General features: G+C 39.2%; 1 protein-coding gene across 5 annotated transcripts in view; it reads left to right on the forward strand.

The window, feature by feature from the left end:
* The first annotated feature begins 2,144 nt into the window (after nt 1-2,144).
* immp2l (inner mitochondrial membrane peptidase subunit 2) overlaps nt 2,145-20,451 on the forward strand; it is a 54,445-nt gene continuing 36,138 nt past the window's right edge. The window contains exons 1-3 of one of the 5 annotated variants that reach the window (XM_047382783.1): nt 2,145-2,332; nt 11,822-11,962; nt 17,119-17,222. In XM_047382783.1, coding sequence (XP_047238739.1) covers nt 11,828-11,962; nt 17,119-17,222 — 239 coding nt within the window. In that variant the 5' untranslated portion in view covers nt 2,145-2,332; nt 11,822-11,827. The other 4 variants (XM_047382792.1, XM_047382772.1, XM_047382762.1 and 1 more) reach the window with 4 other exon arrangements.

Below are 20,451 nucleotides of genomic sequence, written 5' to 3' on the forward strand. Positions count from 1 at the left end.
TGCTGCCTTTACTATAATCTGTATTTTCTAATTTTTCAATATGATTTCTGCAGTACTATTTATTACCCCAGCGATAAATATCACTAATGCCACTTTGTCAACGAGAATATCATTCCTTCCCTGACGTTCAGTTATTGGCATATTTAATGCACCCTGCCTAATGATCACATTGTCCTCTCTTGTCACTCTCACTGCCTCTGTATAAAAGATCTTCATCTCAACCCTCATTTTTGGCACCTGTATGGAATCGAGGGCCCTTTATTAGGGGGCATCTGGTCTCTGTACAAGCGGACCAGGAGTTTGGTCCGCATTGCCGGCACTAAGTCGGACCCAGCTCATGTTGGACTCTGGCAGGGCTGCCCTTTGTCACCGGTCCTGTTCATAACTCTTATGGACAGAATTTCTAGGCGCAGCCAAAGGCCGGAGGGGGTCTGGTTTGGGGACCAATGGATTTCGTCTCTTCTTTTTGAAGATGACGTGATCCTGCTGGCCCCCTCTGCTAAGACCTACAGCATGCGCTGGGGTGGTTCGCAGCCGAGTGTGAAGCGGTTGGGATGAAGATCAGCTCCTCCAAGTCCAAGGCCATGGTTCTCGACTGGAAAAGGGTGGCTTGTCCTCTTCAGGTTGGAGGGGAGTTCTTGCCTCAAGTGAAGGAGTTCAAGTATCTCGGGGTCTTGTTCACAAGAGAGGGAAGAATGGAGGGGGAGATCGACAGACGGATCGATGCAGCTGGCGCAGTAATGGGGACGCTGTGCCGGTCCGTTGTAGTGAAGAGACAGCTGAGCCGAAAAGCGAAGGTCTCGATTTACCAGTTGGTCTACGTTCCTACCCTTACCTATGGCCATGAACTTTGGTTCATGACCAAAAGAATGAGACTCCTCCGGGCTCCCCCCAGGAGGAGCTGGAGGAGGTGTCTGGGGAGAGGGACTTCTGGGTGTCTTTGCTGAGTCTGCTGAGTCTGCTGATAAATCGGAAGACAACGAATGGCAACGCTTCTTTTAGATGGTCATTTCATTCCATCAAGCTCATGTACCCTGCCATGCTCCAGCTCAAAATGCTGTTAAGTACGAGATAACCCAATTTGAAACGTAAATCGATTCATCTGTGGCTATTCTCGAGGACCTGGATGTGTAACACAAGAAACTGAATTTTGGAGCTGAAATTGAATTTCAGTGATAGTTTCAATATTAGTCAAACTGAATTTTAAATGCAACAAAATACATTTCAAAAGCAAATGAATTCAGTTTCAAATCATTAAATTCAGTTTCAGTTTGGTGAAATTAATTTTCAAACCAATGCATTTAATTTTAAATTACACAAACACAGATTCAGTCAGAGCAGTTTGAATTCAGTTTCTGATGGCACAAGTTTCTGCCCATAGTAGCCACATAGCGCCTCCATCCTAGCCTGTTTCTTAATTAATGCTGCTTTACGAAAGAGTATTTTTAACAAGTTTGGCTGTTAGAATAGAAATATAGATCAGTTTCTGTGTTTTTTTAAAGATGTTTTGCTTAGTTTCCTAAACTGCAACAATCTCTTCAAGAAGAATGGCTGCTATGATAATGCCTACTTAATTACTATATTAAAACATTTTTTTTCAAAATGTACAGTATTTCTGTATCAGAAATAAAAGTGTTCCAGTGAAACCAGTTGAGCTGATCTGCATGTATGCAGCCACAACATAACGTTTCTGTATTTAAAAAATGCTTGTTGCTTGTTGTAATATTTTAATTAACTGCTGTTGCTCTAGCTGTGTTCAAGATGCATTAGGTTAAAAGAGCAGTTTTTTTCTGTTTGAATATTAGTCATGAGTTTATGTGGTGTATTTCTTTGAACCGTCAGGGTGACTGTACTGTAGAGATAGAGATATCTTGTTGTTACATCTCCAAAGATTACAAAGTCTGAATTTGGGGTAAACTCGCTGGGATGAATAAATAATCCTTTTTACTGTAGAATGTTCAACTTAAATAATATGGAAAAAGCTATTTAGCCCTTTCCAAATTGAAAAGCGGCAACAGTTGCTCATCTTGTATGATTGGTGATATATTTTCTTTCTTTTGGCATCACACACCTGTGATGCTTAAGAGCAGCAAACTGACAGAGCAGCTGAGATGCTCAAGTCTGCATTTGATGGCCAGTTGGGCTGCCACTTGCCTAATAAACATTAAGTGTTTACCTCTTTAAACATGCTTCCATAACTTTAGGTATTCCCTTGTTTGGTTTAGTTGCTATTTCAATTAGAAATACAGAGATGTGTTAATTACAGGCTTTAGGACCCAGGGGATCACACGTATAGTTGGACTACAAAGGAAGTCACGTTGCTGCTTCTTGGGTAGGTGTGTTAGCTACATTAACTTAGCCGTTGTCGTTAAGAAGTCAGTTCAGATGGCTGCTAAGAGCCTCTAAGCATCTGAACTGAATGTTTCTCTGACATGTAGTTCTGAAAATGTTTCTATGTGAACTGTACCAGGTTTATAACGTTATCTCCCTATTAGCAATAAGGGCTAGATGTTAGCACCAAAAACACTTTCTGCAGAAGCAGGACGAGACGGGAGAGAAAGGTAAACAGTGATAGGTCTATATCCAGATCGTTTATGAACGTGTTAGTTTGGTGAGTGAAATGTGCTGTAATTCTTATTCTTCGGAGTATTTTAAACTGAGTTCATTTGTCATATTTAATTTCCCTTTGGGTTTAGTAAAGTATTTTTGAATTGAATATTTATCCAAAATCAAGAGAGTTGATTTGAGGAAAACCTATGTAAGGATCTGACTTCTTGTGCTTATTTTTCTTCCAACTAACATACATTTATTTCTGTTTTCCCCCTCATTCCTACATGTTTATGTATTTCTGGCTCATGTTGAAATTCATTTCTTTCTCTCCTAAGTTTTAAAATGGCATTGTGGCAAATTTTAAATTGATAGGCTGCACATAAAAGCTGACGTTTTTGTCCTTGAGATTTTGTCAACACACATCTGAATGCTTCACAGCAGCAGACCTCCCAAACCTTTGCTTTAACAGAGGTGGCCAAACTTAGTGATTATCACGTAATAATGCAGTTGATCAGCACCACCTGCCTGCTACATAAGACCCTTATTTTGGAGAAAGCAGTAAGAGTTGATGTAGTTCTTTTACTTACTATTATTTTGTCATTTATTAAACCTAAACGTTGTGCAGTTACTCCTTCCTAAGGCTGTAACTCTTTAATGGAAAGCCTGAAGTTTCAGATTATAAAGCAAATTTTCAAAGAGTTATGTGTTCATTAGTGGTTTGCAGGTGGCAATTTCTTATAGCTTGTTAGGATTCTGCAGTTCTACTGCACTAATGATAGTTGGTTTGTGTGAGTGTAGGGTGTTTAGAACAGTGAGATCCAAACAAGGCAAACAAACATTTGTTTCCTTTGACCCACCCCCTCCCACATAAATATGCTAGGAAAAAAAACAACAAGTGCTAATACTGCGTTCCATTAAACTCGGAAGTCTGAACTGAGATGTTGGGAGTTTACGTCATCTCCACGTTGTAGCGTTCTAGGTTCCTGCTTGTTTTTGTTTATATTTCTAGCTTCCCTTTCCTCTCAGCTGTAGGACAGCAGAGGGCAAAGGCGAGGGACCTATAAGGTGTGCTTGTTCAAATTTTGAGGCTAAGACCATGCTTTTTAGAACTCCCTACATCAGCTTTAAATGTCTCACAACGAGGTGGTTTTCACCTGCGTTTACATGTTTACCTTGTAATCAGATGCTGTTAAAAACTTATGCATGGGTCAAATATACACTTAAAAAAACTAAATGAATGCTTTGAAATCACTTTAGATCTGAATTGGGAAAAGAAATCAGGTTGTATATAAATACTGACATCAAATGGTTAATGTGTTGGGAACAAAAGGATGCCACATCATTTGATAAAAATTTTAATTATCAACCCATAGAGGGTTTAATCCGCAATCACTGAGAACTTTAAACTGGAAAAACTGATCCAGCAGACTAGTCCAATATGCTGAAATGTCATTGCAGCAACTCAAAATGGTACTCAGTAGTTTGTATTGTCCTCATGTGCTTGTATGCATGCCTAACAACATTGGGCCATGCTCCTAAGAGATGACAGATGGTGTTCTGGGGTATCTCCTCTGAGATCCTGACCAGGGCATCACTGAGCTCCTGCACAGTCTAAGGTGCAACCTGGTGGCGTTGGATGGACCGAAACAAGATGTCCCAGAGATGTTCTATTTTTTTTTTTAGGTCAGGGGGTGCATGGAGGCCAGTCAATGGTATCAATTCCTTCATCATCCAGGAACTGCCTGCATAATCTTGCCACATAAAACTGGGTATTATCATGTACCAGGATGTACCAGCGAAGGGTCTAACAATGAGTCTAAGGATTTCATTCCTAATGGCAGTAAGTGTGTCATCGTTTGTCCTCTACAGGTCTGTTCATCCCTCCATGAATGTGCCTTCCCAAACCAACACTGACCCACCACTAAACCGATCATACTGAAGAATGTTGCAGGCAGTATAACTTTCACTACAGCTTCTCCAAAGCCTTTCACAAATATCACATGAGCTCACAGTGAACCCCCTCTAATCTGTGAAAACAACAGTGTGCCAGTGTCACCCATGCCGATTGTGCTGTTCTCTGGGAATTGCTGTCAAGCTCCATGGTGCCAAGCAGTGAGCACAGGGCCTACTAGAGGACGTTGGGTCCTCAGGTTGGCCTCATGAAGTTTATAAGCGATATTCACTCAAGTGACCAACTGGAGGTCAGTTTGTAGGGCTCTGGCAGTACTCAGCCTGTTTTTCCTTGAACAAAGCAGCAGAAACAAGTCCTGCTGATGGTTATGGGAACTCTGACAGCCCTGTCTAGCTTTGCTAGATTAACTGACATTGTTTTGGAATCTCCTCCATGCTCTTGAGACTGTTCTGGAAGACATGTCAAACCTTCAGGCAATGGCACATATTGATGTGCCATCCTTGGGGGAGTTGGACTGTCCCTCCAATCTCTGTAGGTAGGGTCCAGGTATCGCCTCATGCTACAAGTAGTGATACTGTTCTTGGTCAGATGTGTTGATGATCATTTTAGTGCCTTGATAAAAGTATTCAAACCCCATTTTTTGTTGTTCTGTAGCAGACTTGATCTTTTGCATGGGTTAGGGCAGATTGGTTCTGTTTAGTCTTAGAGAGATGGCACATACATAAGATAAGACGTATGCCACACTGTGCAAAGTTCAATTTCCATTGTCAAAATGTCTAGGAGAGAATTACAACAGGTTTCACCTCGGCCCCCCCCTCTGTGAGTCTGGCTTTCAAGGAGATTACCTTGACAAGGTTGAAGCCATCCACAGTGGCTATTTATATTTTTGGTCAATAATATTTGAGGGTATTATCAGGGTGAGGGCAAAAATGGCTCTTCGGAATTGATAGATTGCTACCCTGTGCTCTAATAGATGATTGATGTATTTTATTCAGCGTTTATCTGTTCAGCTGGTAAGGGTGAAAGTTTGTGGTATCTGTATGTGTAAGAAATTGAGAGAGCTGTAGTGGATATAATGTCCACAGTCCACTTATGAATTCAGGTAATTAAAGCAGTACAAATTTAAAGTATATTTGACAGTGTCATTAAATGGTTGAAACATTTATTATGCTGTATCGTGTAAAAGCAAAGGTAAAATGGTAAGTGAACTAAATGTGGCTCTCTAAGGTCCACACAACCCTGTTTTAAAATGTCAGCATTCTTTAATGTAAACAAATTAGATCATGCTAAATCATTTAAAAACCTTTCAACGTATCTTGCATTTATCTTGGACAATTCAACTGAAAAACAAATCTCTAAAAAAAGAACAAAAATTAAGGGACAATAACCTAGTTGCATAAATGCGGACTCTTCAATAATTGAAGGCAAATTTTGATCAGCATTTGTTAGAACCTATCATGTATCAATGTAATTTCTTTGACCCACATGCAGAGATGAATCAGAAAAACCAACTCAAAGCTTTGAGATAAAGTTTATTTTACACAAGGAATAGTTGTGCTGATCTTAATAGGTTCCTTTAATCTTTTTCCAGGAGGCACCATTGAGAAGAAACGGAGAGGTGCAAGTGGTAATTTTGAATTATATGTAAATAATAAAGCTGTCTTATTGGTTCATGGGCATGTTTGGCTCAGAAAAGGCTGAAGTTGATTCCAGGAATGTCGGTTACTTGCTGTGCTTAGGATTGTGGTCTGAAGGGAGCAACTGAGCCGAGCATTTAAAAGTGGGCAGATATAGCTGGAGGTCAGACTTAAAATGGCTGTGAAGGAGCAATTGTGGAAGATGGTAAAAATTGCGATATGTTTATTGAGCCGATGTTTGATTCTCCACCAAATGGTGCTTGGTGGGTGAAACTTGCAAGGTGTCTTCAGTCTATTCTTTTGGGATGCACAGAGAAAAGATGTGTAAGTTATATAAATTAGGTAAGAATGATTTCTTTAGGAACATTGTTTCACCACATATGGTTGACACAGGCTCAGAGTGACCGTGATCCTAGATTTAGGTAATCTTGATGAACTACACTGGGGAAAAAAAAAAGTTCTTTCAATTTAATTGATTTTATTGTGTACATCGGTACCACATAATAAGGCTAAGTACGGCTGACTTAATTTCCTTCTTTCCCTCAAGTAAATGCTTGTCAAATCAAGGTATTTTATTTACAAAAGATTACTTAAAATATTATGTTGAATATACATACTATTTATTTGTTACCTTAATATCCTTGTATTATGTCAATACATTTTTATGTCACAGAAACAATATAACATCAACTTATTTTTGAGTGCCAGTAATAATCAACATAGTGTGTAATGTAAAGGTAATGTAATCATGCTCGTGCTGCAGAAGTTTCAGCTTTAAAACCTAGATAATATTTTCAAGTTAACTTAGTAAAAAATGTAATCCTTGGATGTACAAAAAATAAATATTAACTGATCTTTTTCGAGAAAGAAAGGCGAAGAATGAGAGTGCTGCTTAACAATTCACCTTTATTAAACTTAGCAGTGAAAATGGCAAGCTGCCATTAATAATTCCAAAACACACCCATATAACTTGCATTACACATTTATTTTAATCTTGTCTGCAGACCTAAAAGACATTTAAAACATTTGAAAACATTTTACAAAACAATTTGGACTTTGCAGCAAATAAAAGAAAGCTACAAAACGGGTTTATGAATGATCCTGTCATCTCTTACATATAACTTTTGTAATGTAAAGTTGAAAATTGAAAACTAAATTAAATCTTACCCGAAAAAAGCAACAAGCTTCTATGAATTAACAGGTTTAAACAAACATAACTTGTTTTTGTATTTAATATTTCTACGTTTCCCATTACCTAGAGTTTCAATAGCAAGAGACAGAAAGCAGCAGTCTGCTATGAATGATCCCGAGTGTTCACATACATTGAACTTGTCCCATCTGGAGACAAACGGATGAGATCAGCAACGACAACCTTCTGCATCTCCACGTCTGCTGAATTCATAATGGAGTTTGATTCCATCATTCTGGCAGACACTACAAAACAACAACAAAGTTATCAGAATATTGCTAAAAGCAACAACATCTAACAAATGTATGTCCAGCTATATATGTATATTTGACTATACATATATTGGAAACATTTGTATGAGTGTAAAACGGGCACAGAAGTTGATCATTCAACCTGTGACTTATGACAACACTATGATCTAAGTGTTACAATGCTACTCCTTTCTTTAGGGATATTTTGTGATTTTAGTGTTAATTCTTCACCTTTCTTTGGGAGAACTAGTGATTAGACACTACTCTTAACCTTTAAGGGAATGTTTAAGATTGCAAAGGAAAAGAAAATTTCTACACCTCCTAAGGGTAATAATTGCAATTTGGCTTTTGACACACACCCCTTTATGGATTAGATTAAATTTGGGATTTAATCTGGCAATAAATCCTGTTCTTTCAAAACATAAAACAACCTATAAAGTTCCTGAATGGATACATGTATCAAAATTAGGTCAGATACTAAAATTAACTGCAAAGTTAATTCAGTTTCAAATTGTGGTCTTACACAAAACAGCCTCTGTATACAAATGTGCAGCAACTGTCTGGACAGTGAGGTTAACTGAAGTTAAACCAAGTCTCAAAGTATTGCTTACACAGAAGAAACCAGACTGACTCAGAACATCTAAAATTTTGCCTATGTAGCAGAGTTGATTATTAGCACGGATATATTGGAGTTATTAATTTTGACAAAAGTCTAAAATTGTGAACTCCTGGAATGTCACGAGTTATAATGTTCTCTTAAATATAATCAGTGACATCTGATAGAACTCTGATGTTTTGAGTCCTATTGTGACCAGTGACAGCTGGTTTTAAGCTAATCACTCGGTGCATCAATAATGTGCAGTTGTGGTTTATTCCTTCTCATTTATGTACAGTGCAAGCTGTTCATAATAATGCCCACCCAGGGACGCCGTATGTTGTGACTATGAATCTGAAAAAATTATTTAATATTTAATATTAATATTTTATCAAATAATATTTCGGTCTGTTAAGGGTTATCCTGTGAATACCAGCCCAGTAAGGCAGTGGTATTAGGACAAAATAGAAAAGTGTGAGCCAAGCTCTGACATTATTGAACAGCCAAACTCTGCACACACATGGAATGAATTCGCACAATTTCTTAAAATACAAGAATTTATTAACAAAAATAAGTCAACTCAAAGTCAAACATATTTCAATCAACAAACTCTTTACTGTGATAAAACAATCCAACTAAACTACCAAGCAGAATTAAAGAATAAAGAAGACTAATGGGCTATGTACAATATAAACAAGTTGATTAAAGATGATTGATTGCTTTTATTTTTAATTTTGTCAGGATCGGTCCTCCATACCTATATGCCCTTGCATGTTCTTAAATCACGTGATCAGATGCTTTTGGCAGTCCCGAAGACAGTTTATAAAACCAGAGGAGACAGGGCCTTTGCATTGTTGACTCCTAAATTGTGGAATGAGCTACCACTGAATGTCAAGCAGGCTCCTTCCCTTATTGTTTTTAGAACTCTTTTTTTTTTTTTTTCTCTTTGGCTTTTCACCCAGAGCGAGCTAGCATCCCTGTCTTATTGTTGTACTTTTTCTATGTATCTGTTTTTTTCTTATAATTGTTTTATTATTTTATTCCTGTTCCGTCGTATATTTTTGTACAGCACTTTGGTCTGCTGTTATGTTGTTTTTAAGTGCTTTAGAAATAAAGTGATATGGTATAACTGATAGAAGCCCTATTTTGGCCTTTACTTTCCCTGGGGCCAGGGCTGTAATCCCTAAAAAAAAACTTGTTTTCAATATATTTGAGATGTAACAAATTTGAAAGAAATAAGAGGGGTAGGAAAAATAAAACAGCAAGAAAATAACTTCCATTAAATAAAAAAAATATATTTCTAGCTACTTTTTGGCCCTTTAATTATTTTATTAAGTCATATTTATTCTTAATAATGGCAGGATTGTTCCTCTATAGTTTAGGACATTTATATATCAACAAAGAGTACGCTTTAGAAATAAACTTACGTGGTCCACTCTCGTATATCGATTTCTCCATTTCAGTAAGTTTGGCTAAGGCCATTGTTCAAGGCGTCCCTCATAAATTATCTTAGTTGAAGATAAAAAAAAGAAAGTACTGCTTCACAAATTAGAGTTTTCTCTTAATTGTTCAAAGGTCATGAAGATTCCATTCTCATAATGGTTCTCAAGCTTACAAATCCTATTTTGATGCTATGTTTCCAGTATGATGTTGTTTACAGTCAGAGGGATCAGTTTGTTCTGCTTTAAAGGTGTTTTAAACAGCTGGATATAATTTCATTTATAAAGATTTTCCAGGTTAATGTCTAAAAGAAAACTAAGATATTTTATTCCGGCTAAGGCCCATTTGAAAGAAAATGCACTTTAATACACAAGGTAGTCAAATTTTGATAAGGGAACAATTGAATTTTTATCATAATTTACCCTGTATACTGAAATGTTACTGGAACGCCTCCCGAAGAAGGCGTCCAGGAGGCATCCGGTATAGATGCCCAAGCCTCCCCAACCTGCTCCTCTCGATGTGGAAGAGCAGCGGCTCTACTCCGAGCGCCTCCCAGATGGCCGAGCTCCTTACCCTATCTCGTGCTAGTGCCCAGCCACCCAATGGAGGAAGCTAATTTCAGCCACTTGTATCCGGGATGTCGTTCTTTCAGCCATGACCCAAAGTTCATGGCCATAAGTGAGGGTAGGAATGTAGATCGACCGGTAAATCGAGAGCTTCACTTTTTGACTCAGGTCTCTCTTCACTACGACACACCGCTACAGCGCCCGCATCACTGCTGACGCAGCACCAATCTGTTTACCGATCTCCCGCTCCATTTTTCCCTCATTTGTGAACAAGACCCCAAGATAACTTAACTCCTCCACTTGAGGCATGACCTCCCCCCCGACCCGGAGAAGGCACTCTACCGTTTTCCGGCTCAACACCATGGCCTCTGAGTTGGAGGCACTGATTCTCATCCCGGCCGCTTCACACTCGGCTGCGAACTGCTCCATTGAGAGCTGTAGATCACAAGCTGATGAAGCCAATAGGATCACATCATCTGCAAAAAACAGACACACAATCCTAAGGCCACCAAAACAGATACCCTCAACACCTTGGGTGCGCCTAGAAATTCTGTCCATAAAAGTTATGAACAGAATTGGTGACAAAGGGCAACCTTGGCGGAGTCCGACTAATTGCCGGCAATGTGGACCAAGCTCTGATACTGGTCATGCAGGGACCTAACAACCCATATCAAAGGGCCTGGTACCCCATACTCCTGGAGTATGTGCACTTGTTGTTTCTCCACAACAAGTGCACCTCACAGCTATAAAGTTGAAAACAATTTGTATTAATAACCAAATCTAATATAATGTCATATGACCCAGTGTTTTCAGCTTACGGGCAGTGATGTTAAAGAAATATTGTTTGCTTTATTTTTTATTTCAAGCTTTTCTTAGATTGTATTTTTATATTGCATACAATGTTTATACACATGCATGTGTTTTCATTATGTTCCAGACTTCTGTTGATGTGGAAGTAATAGCTGTAATGAATTTTCAGAAGGTAGATGGTGAATGAAACCAAAGGTTGTTTTGCTATTAGCTGAAGAAAGTGGCGCTTTGCTGCTAATGCTACCAGCTGGGCAGTTATTATATACCTCTCTGGCTTCCTGAAGTGTGTTGTGAAACACAAAGCAGCGGTAAAATGTAAAGAATGTCCTGTGTTTTAGGTGTCTTGCTGCCAAGCCTTCGGTGGAACCTGTCAGGAGAAAGACTTCTCTATGTGACGTCAAATTAAAACTGACAAATCTATGTGAGGCAAGGTGGCATTCCTTTTTTTTTTTTGCGGTGCTAGTGGCCTTTATTTATTTTTTGTTATTTGAAAGTAGGCAGACAGGAAGTGGGGCGAAGAAAGGGGGAAGACATACAGCACAGGTTGCCAGGGTCAGGAGTCGACCAGGGACAGCTGCATCAAGTACTGAGGCCTTATATGAGTCGTGGGCTCACACTCCGCGACCACAAGACTGTTTTTTCTTTATTTTGAAATTTTTCAGTGTGTGTTTCAAAGTACTGTTGTGTGTCTGAGCTGTAATGTTTACATATTTGTGATATTGTTTAGTTCTTTTCTCCATGTGGCTCTCTGTTACATTGTTAATAATTCCTCTGTTTGTTCCCTGATGTAAATCCAAGTCCTGTTTATTGCCTAGGATGGCATTAGAGGTCTGAAAATGTCATTCTTCTTCTGTTGTCTTTTTCTTTTCAGTTCCATATGGCACAGCAGACATCAGCAGGGCGGCGCTACATGCGGGCGTTCATAAGTGGATTCTTTGTTGCTGTTCCCGTCTCAGTTACCGTCCTTGATAAACTCGCTTATGTGGCTCGAGTTGAAGGAGCGTCAATGCAGGTGAGACTGTATGATTAATGCCATCAATCAAAGAGAAACATTTTACACTGTGAGCCCTTTCTGACAGCCCTGAAGAAGCTAAATTGTTTTACATATCTGTGGAAATGCCTTATTAACAACAGAGCAGTAGTCAAACGTTTAACAGTGCATTAAAGTTTAATTGAGGTGGCCCTTAGAGTAAGACTTGAAAATAAACTTTTTACTTTCAAGTCTTTCTTTTCTAGGTGCAAAGATCAACAAAAAACTGTAATAAATTGTAATAAATTATCCATTACTGTAAAAGTCTTGAGTTTGGGTGGCATATTTATTTTGTATTTTAAACTAAACAGGCTTTAACTAAAAAGTCCATTGAACTTCTGATTATAATCATAACTGATCTGCTTCCAATGAAGTTGGCACTTTGTGAAAATGGTAAATGGCCTGTACTTGTATAACACTTTATATAGTCCTAGGACCCCAAAGCTCTTTACACTACAATCAGTCATCCACCCATTCATACACATCTTGGAACCAACTTAATCAATAATCAGCAAACATTTAGACAACCACTCACAATGCAAGATCAGATAAAATATTATTTTAATAAAATAATGTTTTAAATAATGATCTGCTGAATAAAACCAACTTTCTGGATGACCATTTCTCAACGGTGTCTAATTAGCTGCCTTTATTTATTGAAATAATATTTGAAGAAATATTATTAAGGGAGTATTTTGGAAAAGAGCCAAATCTTTCTGGAGAAATGGGGCTTAATGGTGTTTACTTAGTTATCAAATCTAGTAAATGATGTTCAGGGACTATTATTCACTAGCTTGAAAACTAACAACCTTTCTTTTAAATACTCTTTAGTAGCAAGCACGTGTTCTTACCGGTTAGCATTTGAGCTAACAAAAGAAGCTAATAACTTAGCACCAGAATCAACACATACCTTTAAAATACCGTTAATAAAAGGGTTAAAATGCATAAGCGCAGATGGCGCGTTATGATCAATTTAGAGCCTGCTAGCACTAAAATAGCCGAGTTTCACACAAACAAACCAAACTTCATAAAATGACAAACGTTCAGATCATTTCATCCTAAATCTGTCTCTGCCCAAAACACTTAACCTCATGAACCGTGGTGAGGAAACGTTGTCCAAGGGTGAAGTTTGAAGAAAGTATCCACATTCAACAAGCGGTTAGCTCGGTAGCTTCGCGGGGGGTTGAAGGTGCGTTCGCTCTGAACAAAAGGGTTAGCTGTAGCTGGGCAGCCCGTCCTGTCCGCTCCTACAGAGCTCGGAGAGAAAGTCAAGCAATGCTTGTACCTTAATTACCCCTGTTCATGAATGAAAATACCGGATACACAGACAGTATTTCATTCGTACTTATCTTTGCACATGATCAATGATCGTATGACACTCTTGGATCCAGTTTGAAGAGTTTATGTCTGTTTGCCAGCAAAGAGACATCAGCGCGCTGGGCCTCCCCTAACCGGTCCCACTTGAGGCCGTGTGGAAAGAGGTCGGCTTGTTGGAGAGGGGGTGCTCTTATTCAGACAGTGGCATCATGGGAAGTCTGCTGCTACCCCCCTTTCCTCAGTTGCTGGAAGTCAGTTAAATGCAATTTATTTTGAAAGTTCCAGAAGAGTCCGTACAGAGTTTATGTTGAAATCCATGGCTGTGGGTCCCAACACACACATTCACACACTGCCCTGGGACAGATTGACAGAAGCTTGGCTGCCATACAGTTGGCACCACCTTTGACCACCTGGTGAAGTGTCTTGCCCAAGCACACAACTAAGATGGACAGAGCGCGGGCTTCAACCGGCAACCCACCAACCGGCAGAGACGAATACCTACCACTTGAGCCACCGTCACTCTGTATCTTAATAAATTATCCATTACTGTAAAATAAAATGTAAATAAAAACAATAATTGTAAATATTGTAAATAATACAATAATTTGCAAATCCTGTTCAACCTATATGCAGTTGAATACACTACAAATACGAGATATTTAATGTTGGAAACTAGTAAACCTAATTGGTATCGTTTTGGATTTTATGCTGGCAACATGTTCCAAAAAAGTTGGGAAAGGGGCAGCAAATGACTGGGAAAGTTGAGGAATGCTCAAAAAACACCAGTTTGGAACATTCCACAGGTTAATACGTTTATCCAAAACAGGTTAGTGTAACAACTCACTGTTTTGTTGGGTATAAAGTAAGCATCCCTGAAAGGCTCAGTGGTTCACAAGCAAGGATGGGGCGCTAGGTTTGTCAACAACTGCTTAAGCAAATAGTCCAACAGTATAAAGGCATTAAGAGATTTCATTATATGTAGGTCATAATATCATCAAACGATTCTGAGAATCTGGAGTAAAATGAAAAGTATAAAAATGTTCGTTCGTTCGTTCGTCGTCTTCCGCTTATCCAGGACCGGGTCGCGGGGGCAGCAGACTCAGCAGAGACGCCCAGACGTCCCTCTCTCCAGACACCTCCTCCAGCTCCTCCAGGGGGGGGGAGCCCAAGGCGTTCCCAGGCCAGCCGAGAGACATAGTCCCTCCAGCGTGTCCTGGGCCGTCCCCTGGGCCTCCTACACTGTCTCGGGAGGTGCCTGGAACACCTCCCGAGGAAGGCGTCCAGGAGGCATCCGGTATAGATGCCCGAGCCATCTCAACTGGCTCCTCTCGATGTGGAGGAGCAGCGGCTCTACTCCGAGCTCCTCCCGGATGGCCGAGCTCCTCACCCTATCTCTAAGGGAGTGCCCAGCCACCCTACGGAGGAAGCTCATTTCAGCCGCTTGTATCCGTGATCTCGTTCTTTCGGTCATGACCCAAAGTTCATGGCCATAGGTGAGGGTAGGAACGTAGACCGACCAGTAAATTGAGAGCTTTGCTTTTCGGCTCAGCTCTCTCTTCACCACAATGGACCGGCACAGCGCCCCCATTACTGTGGCAGCCGCACCAATCCGTCTGTCTATCTCCCGCTCCATTCTTCCCTCACTTGTGAACAAAACCCCGAGATACTTGAACTCTTCCACTTCAGGCAGAAACTCCCCTCCAACCTGAAGAGGACAAGCCACCCTTTTCCGGTCGGGAACCATGGCCTCAGATTTGGATGAGCTGATCTTCATCTCAGCCGCTTCACACTTAGCTGTGAACCACCCCAGCGCATGCTGTAGGTCTTGGCTAGAGGGGTCCAGCAGGACCACGTCATCCACAAAAAGAAGAGACGAAATCCACTGGTCCCCAAACCAGACTCCCTCCGGCCCTTGGCTGCGTCTAGAAATCCTGTCCATAAAAGTTATGAACCGGTGACAAAGGGCAGCCCTGCCGGTGTCCAACATGCACAGGGAACAGGTCCGACTTAGTATCGGCAATGTAGACCAAACTCCTGTTCCACTTGTACAGAGACCAGACTTATAATGTATGTATCTACATGTAATGTATGTAGATACATACATTACAAGTCATAATATAGAGTCCAAACTCCAGGTGGTTAATTGAGAAACACGTCATATATCTTAAATCATTCCTTGTGTCTGCTGCTGCGTGTGGAAGTTAAACTGCTTAATTTTTCATTTTATTCATCCAGATATTTCCACGTGTTTTGTTGCCTGACTTCATTTGTTGCTTAATTTTGTGCATTTAATGTTTAGTTGCTTGGTTTATAAAACCTTTGTTAACCCAATAACTGATCTAATGTTAACAACTGCTAATACATGCACGTGTATGTATAAATATATGTGTGTATTTATTAATATAGCAAGATCTAATCTGTCTTTAGTAAATTATTTTAAAAACCTGGATGTTGTGCTGGTTGTTTCCTGGTGCTGCGTCATGATTTGTGCATATTGACTCTGGCCATGCTCCGAAATTTGGCAAATATAGACTGGTTGACATCCGCACACCGCAGCACTTGTGCTTTGCCACTTGATGAAAGCTGACTGTGTTCTTCTGGCTCTGCTTCGTCACTCCGTGTTAGTGACTGAAATATATCTAAAGAAATTTCAGATTCTTCGCTGCTGTCTGGGTTGCTGACCATTGTAGTAGCAGTCAGTTTACGTGCCGGGGTTCTCCTCTGATGTCATAAAACATAAAACAAAATCACAAAGAAGTAGTCTGGAAATTATGACCATATTTCTCAACAACCATTCATTTCAGTGGCATGAATTAACTTTTTAAAATATTGTATCAGTGTTTCCTTTCCATAAATGTAATTGGATTTATCATGACAGTTTGATGTCACAGGGACTTTAAAAGGCAATTCTACCAAATACTACAGAATTCTATGTAAACATATGACTTTAAAGAAAGTTACATTCCCTAAAACAAATCTTCCCTCTCATTTTTAATCTTATTTAGTGCCAGGCCATTAGAAAAAAAGCGTTATATATATTTTTCTACACCATACGTAAAATCTGGGTTTAGTAGCAAAATAAAACTATATTTGGGGCTTGATTTTTGCAATGTTTTGTTGATCTGTCTGAATGTTCACCTCAGTATTCTTTTGTTCTAATGAAGGTTTTGTTTGGATTTTATAAAGAGAGGTTCTGTGAAGTTGTTGTTTGTAGTGGTTTTTTTACCTACAGTACAAAGATATTTACGTGGGCTTGTTGAAAATATTGCCTTAGGAAAGTATTCTAGTGAACAGCTAATAAGATGTAAAACATGTTTTAGACTTTAAAAACTCAAAAAACAAGTCAGGCTAAAACCTTTTACAATTTTACAGCAGAATAATTTTACGTTTAGGCCTGTTTTGTTTAGCTCTACAACATCAGTCCACTACTGCTGCGACTTGTTGGTGGGGTCATGATCAGCTGATCTGCAGGAACAACTGATCTGGGAGATTGATAAAACTGTCAGGCAGAAGAAAACTGCAGCAAATGCAGGAATGCTGTGTTGTGAAATTGTATACTGTTAATATTCATTAAAATAGTTTTATTTTTCACTGATGTAAAAGACTTTCAAGTGGACTTGTTTTAAACTGTTAAAGTCAGCTAAAACAGACTGTAAGCTGTTAGCTTTCACAACTCTCATGATTTATCGCCATTTCCAACAAGCTCATGGTGATATGCCATCTTTCTGTTACAGAGAAGGTACTATTGAAAATAATACCTGCACAGAACCTCACTCAAAAAACTCCAAGCCAACATTTAACATTACTGTATTTCTAAACAGCCGTTCCTTAACCCAGAGGTGGGAGCGCAATGTGATGTTGTCCTGCTGAATCGCTGGAGTGTGAGAAACTACCAAGTTCAAAGAGGGGACATTGTCTCAGTTGTGTGAGTAAAGGTCACAAACTTCTTGGACCTGCATTGAGTTTTCTTTTTGTTTTTTACCTTGATTAGTTGCAGTTCAGTAAAACCAAAAAACTAACCACTGGAAATCATGAAGGGACAACTGACATCATTTATATATGTGTCCCCAATATTTGATGTTTTGCATTTTTTGTTACTGTTAATCTGCTGTAAACAATTCTTTAATTGACATTTCAGGATCATAAGGTGACTATTTACCTAAGTTATGTATTTATTTTGTTAAATTGTACTCATCAGTTGTGATTATAAGTTAAAAAACATTAGTACATTTTTTTGTTTCTTTTTCCAGAGATTATGAAGGCTATTGGTTGGGTGCACCCATTTATAATAAAACAATGATGTTTGCTTTGTGTGAATCACAGAGACAACACAAATTACCCAAATGATCTCAAACAGTGCTGTGCTTAACGATGTTTAATGCTGTGTATTGTGCTGTTTAACATCACTGACAGCTTCCAGTGTTTTATGTTGGTTGTGGAGTAAACACTGTCAAGTCAAGCTTGTAAGGGTAGGCACCATTTTGTAAAAACCTGATGGCATAGAGACTAGAAAGGCGATGCACAACACTTGAGTTCTTTGGAAGGAGTCTAACGTGCCAACCAAACACATGAATCTGTGACAAAACTAAAAGGCACTTACATGTACCAGAGAGGCAGATGTTTTTTTCACCCTGACAAAATGGTTAACAAAGAAATGGCAAAATGTCTTGAAAGAATTATGAAAGAGAGCAAGGAAGATTGGTAATTGAGTGGAATCCAGCTGAAATAACTTTGTGTGGATGTATGTCCCTTTCAAGTGGGGAAGAACAGTTTAAATAACTTGACTAGCACTTTTTTTCATATAGTAAAACCACTCAATCTCCTTGGCAAAACGCCTTCACTGTCTGGGAATGGAAATTCTTGGGCTGCTTGTATGACTATATGTTGAGATCTCCCCAATAGTAGTCAACAATGCTGAGGTCAGGAGACTGAGATAATCAGTCCAGAACAACTTATGCCTGGTTCACATGGCAAGATTTTAAAATTGTTGGTTGATTTTCAAAAGACCTCACACATGGCAATAAAAGATGACAAATATAACAGGTTTTGTCCTACAGTGTGTATTGTACAGGCACATGGTAAGCGCAACACACAGCACACAAACAGATTTTACTCACGTACATTCAAATGTCAGATAGGAAATCTCTTAAACCTTCTCAAGATCAAACGTGATTTCAGAGCAATTGTTCCTCGGGGAACACTCCATGCAGTAGGATATCGGGCCAAGACAATCCAACATGTTGAATATCCTTGATTTGAGGTTGGAGTGGTCCTGACGATCTTTCGAGCAAACTAGGATCACTCTTCACACACTACACACAGAAGAAATATCTTATAAGATTATCTTAAGAACCATCTTGAAAGCCTGCAAGATGATTGGGACATGTCAGAAGGGGGCAATCGGGTCAGAATCGGCATAAAAATCTTGCTGTGTGAACCAGGCATGAGGTGTTGGAGTGGTTGGTAATCAGTTAGAGGTTCAGTTTAACAATTAAGCCCTCCATCTGCCCAAGTGTCCCTGGAATAGAGTAACAATGCTTATTTCACCATTCTAAGCTTAATCTTTTACTATAGCCCCTTTTCTATTGCTTGTGGAAAGTCCCCTGGCTTTTGCAAAGCACCAGGATTTGGAAAGCCCAGATCGTGTTCTGATAGAAATTTACACAGGTTATTTCACTCTCCCAGGGCTTTTCTTTCATGGGTAAATGGTCCTACTCTAGAGATGGACTTTTCAGCTTTGCAAAAGGGTGGGGTTGTGTGCAGCGAGGCATGGCACCAGCAGTTTCAGTAGTGGGAAAGGTTACTATACAAATTTATGCATTTTTATACAATTAATTTGTCACAAAAAGGTCATTTTAAGAAGTTTTTCAGTGAAAAAGTAGACCTCAAAACTTAATCTGTGGAGTAATTTCATCAAAAATGAGCCTACTTTGACATGTTATTTTGGAGCAGCAGAGTTCCTCTTACAGACTGGTCTGGCTGCTAGGCTAACAGGGCAGCTGTACTGATCTCAGCCCGGCACTCTGGGATTTCCCGCTACCTGTTATCTGTTCATGGCAACTGAAAGTGAATTAAAAATGTTTAGTAGTTATGTGGTGAATTCCACTAGTACCAGAAAATAAAATGAAATATTTTTCGCCGGATATTTGTGACATTTTCAGTTATTGTTGGCATAAATTTTTAACTATTTTGCCACAGTTGCAAGACAAATTTAATGCAGTGCTGATGAAAATAACCCAAAATACACATTTTCCTAAGATGCAGTTTTCATGGAAACCTAACCTAGTGGAGTGTGAACTCTTTAATATTTTTTATTATTAAACCCCAACATGACATGGCTGAGCTGGGGGGGGGGCAACAAACAAACCCACCACAGCTCACTGCCTCTCCCCACGGGCCACTCCAAAGTAGAAGAGAGTCCAGCCTCTCCGGAGGAGCTGGGTTCCAGAGCTCACGCTGTGCGTGGAGGCGAGTCCGACTATTTGTGTAAAAGCCTTCAGCATTCACAGTATTGAGATCTTGTTTCTGTGTATTATTCCGTCTTCTTCTTATTATTATTCTGGTTGCTTCTGTAGACTTTTTGATTCGCTTCTCCTTCTGTAAACTTTGTGCTATTTTAACTGTTCAAATTTCACAATATTCAGTCTTTTTAGGACATTCTGGCCATGACGTTTGGTATTTATACCTTTTATACTTTTTAAAATATTCAGCTTTTTATTATTTTTTTGCTCCCATTGGAATGAATGGAAAACAGCAAACATTCTGCTAAAACTTCACTGTTTTTGCCATTTAACTACTTCCGCATACTTTCACCTAGAAACCCCATTCAACTTTTAAAATGCTTTCACAACCCCCTGCTATTATTGTTTCATTCAACTTTTTGATAACTTTTACAGTTTTTCTACAATTTTGATTCAAACTTTATTAGATTTTTTTCAGATTTTCAATTTTATAATGTAATCCTATGACGGAATGTTCGTGTCGCTAGAGGGAAACTCTAGGTTTTTGATTAACCTGAGAAAGAACGAACAAACTCTGCTCACTCGCTTAATTTTCACTCTACCTATACAAATTATACATCAAAACGTAGGATGCTCTTTCGCGATTAAGAAAATGTCACCCTCATTGATGTGGGACAAACAGTTTTCCGGAAA

The sequence above is a fragment of the Girardinichthys multiradiatus genome, chromosome 2 (genome assembly GCF_021462225.1).
Source record: "Girardinichthys multiradiatus isolate DD_20200921_A chromosome 2, DD_fGirMul_XY1, whole genome shotgun sequence".
NCBI classification, from domain to species: domain Eukaryota; kingdom Metazoa; phylum Chordata; class Actinopteri; order Cyprinodontiformes; family Goodeidae; genus Girardinichthys; species Girardinichthys multiradiatus.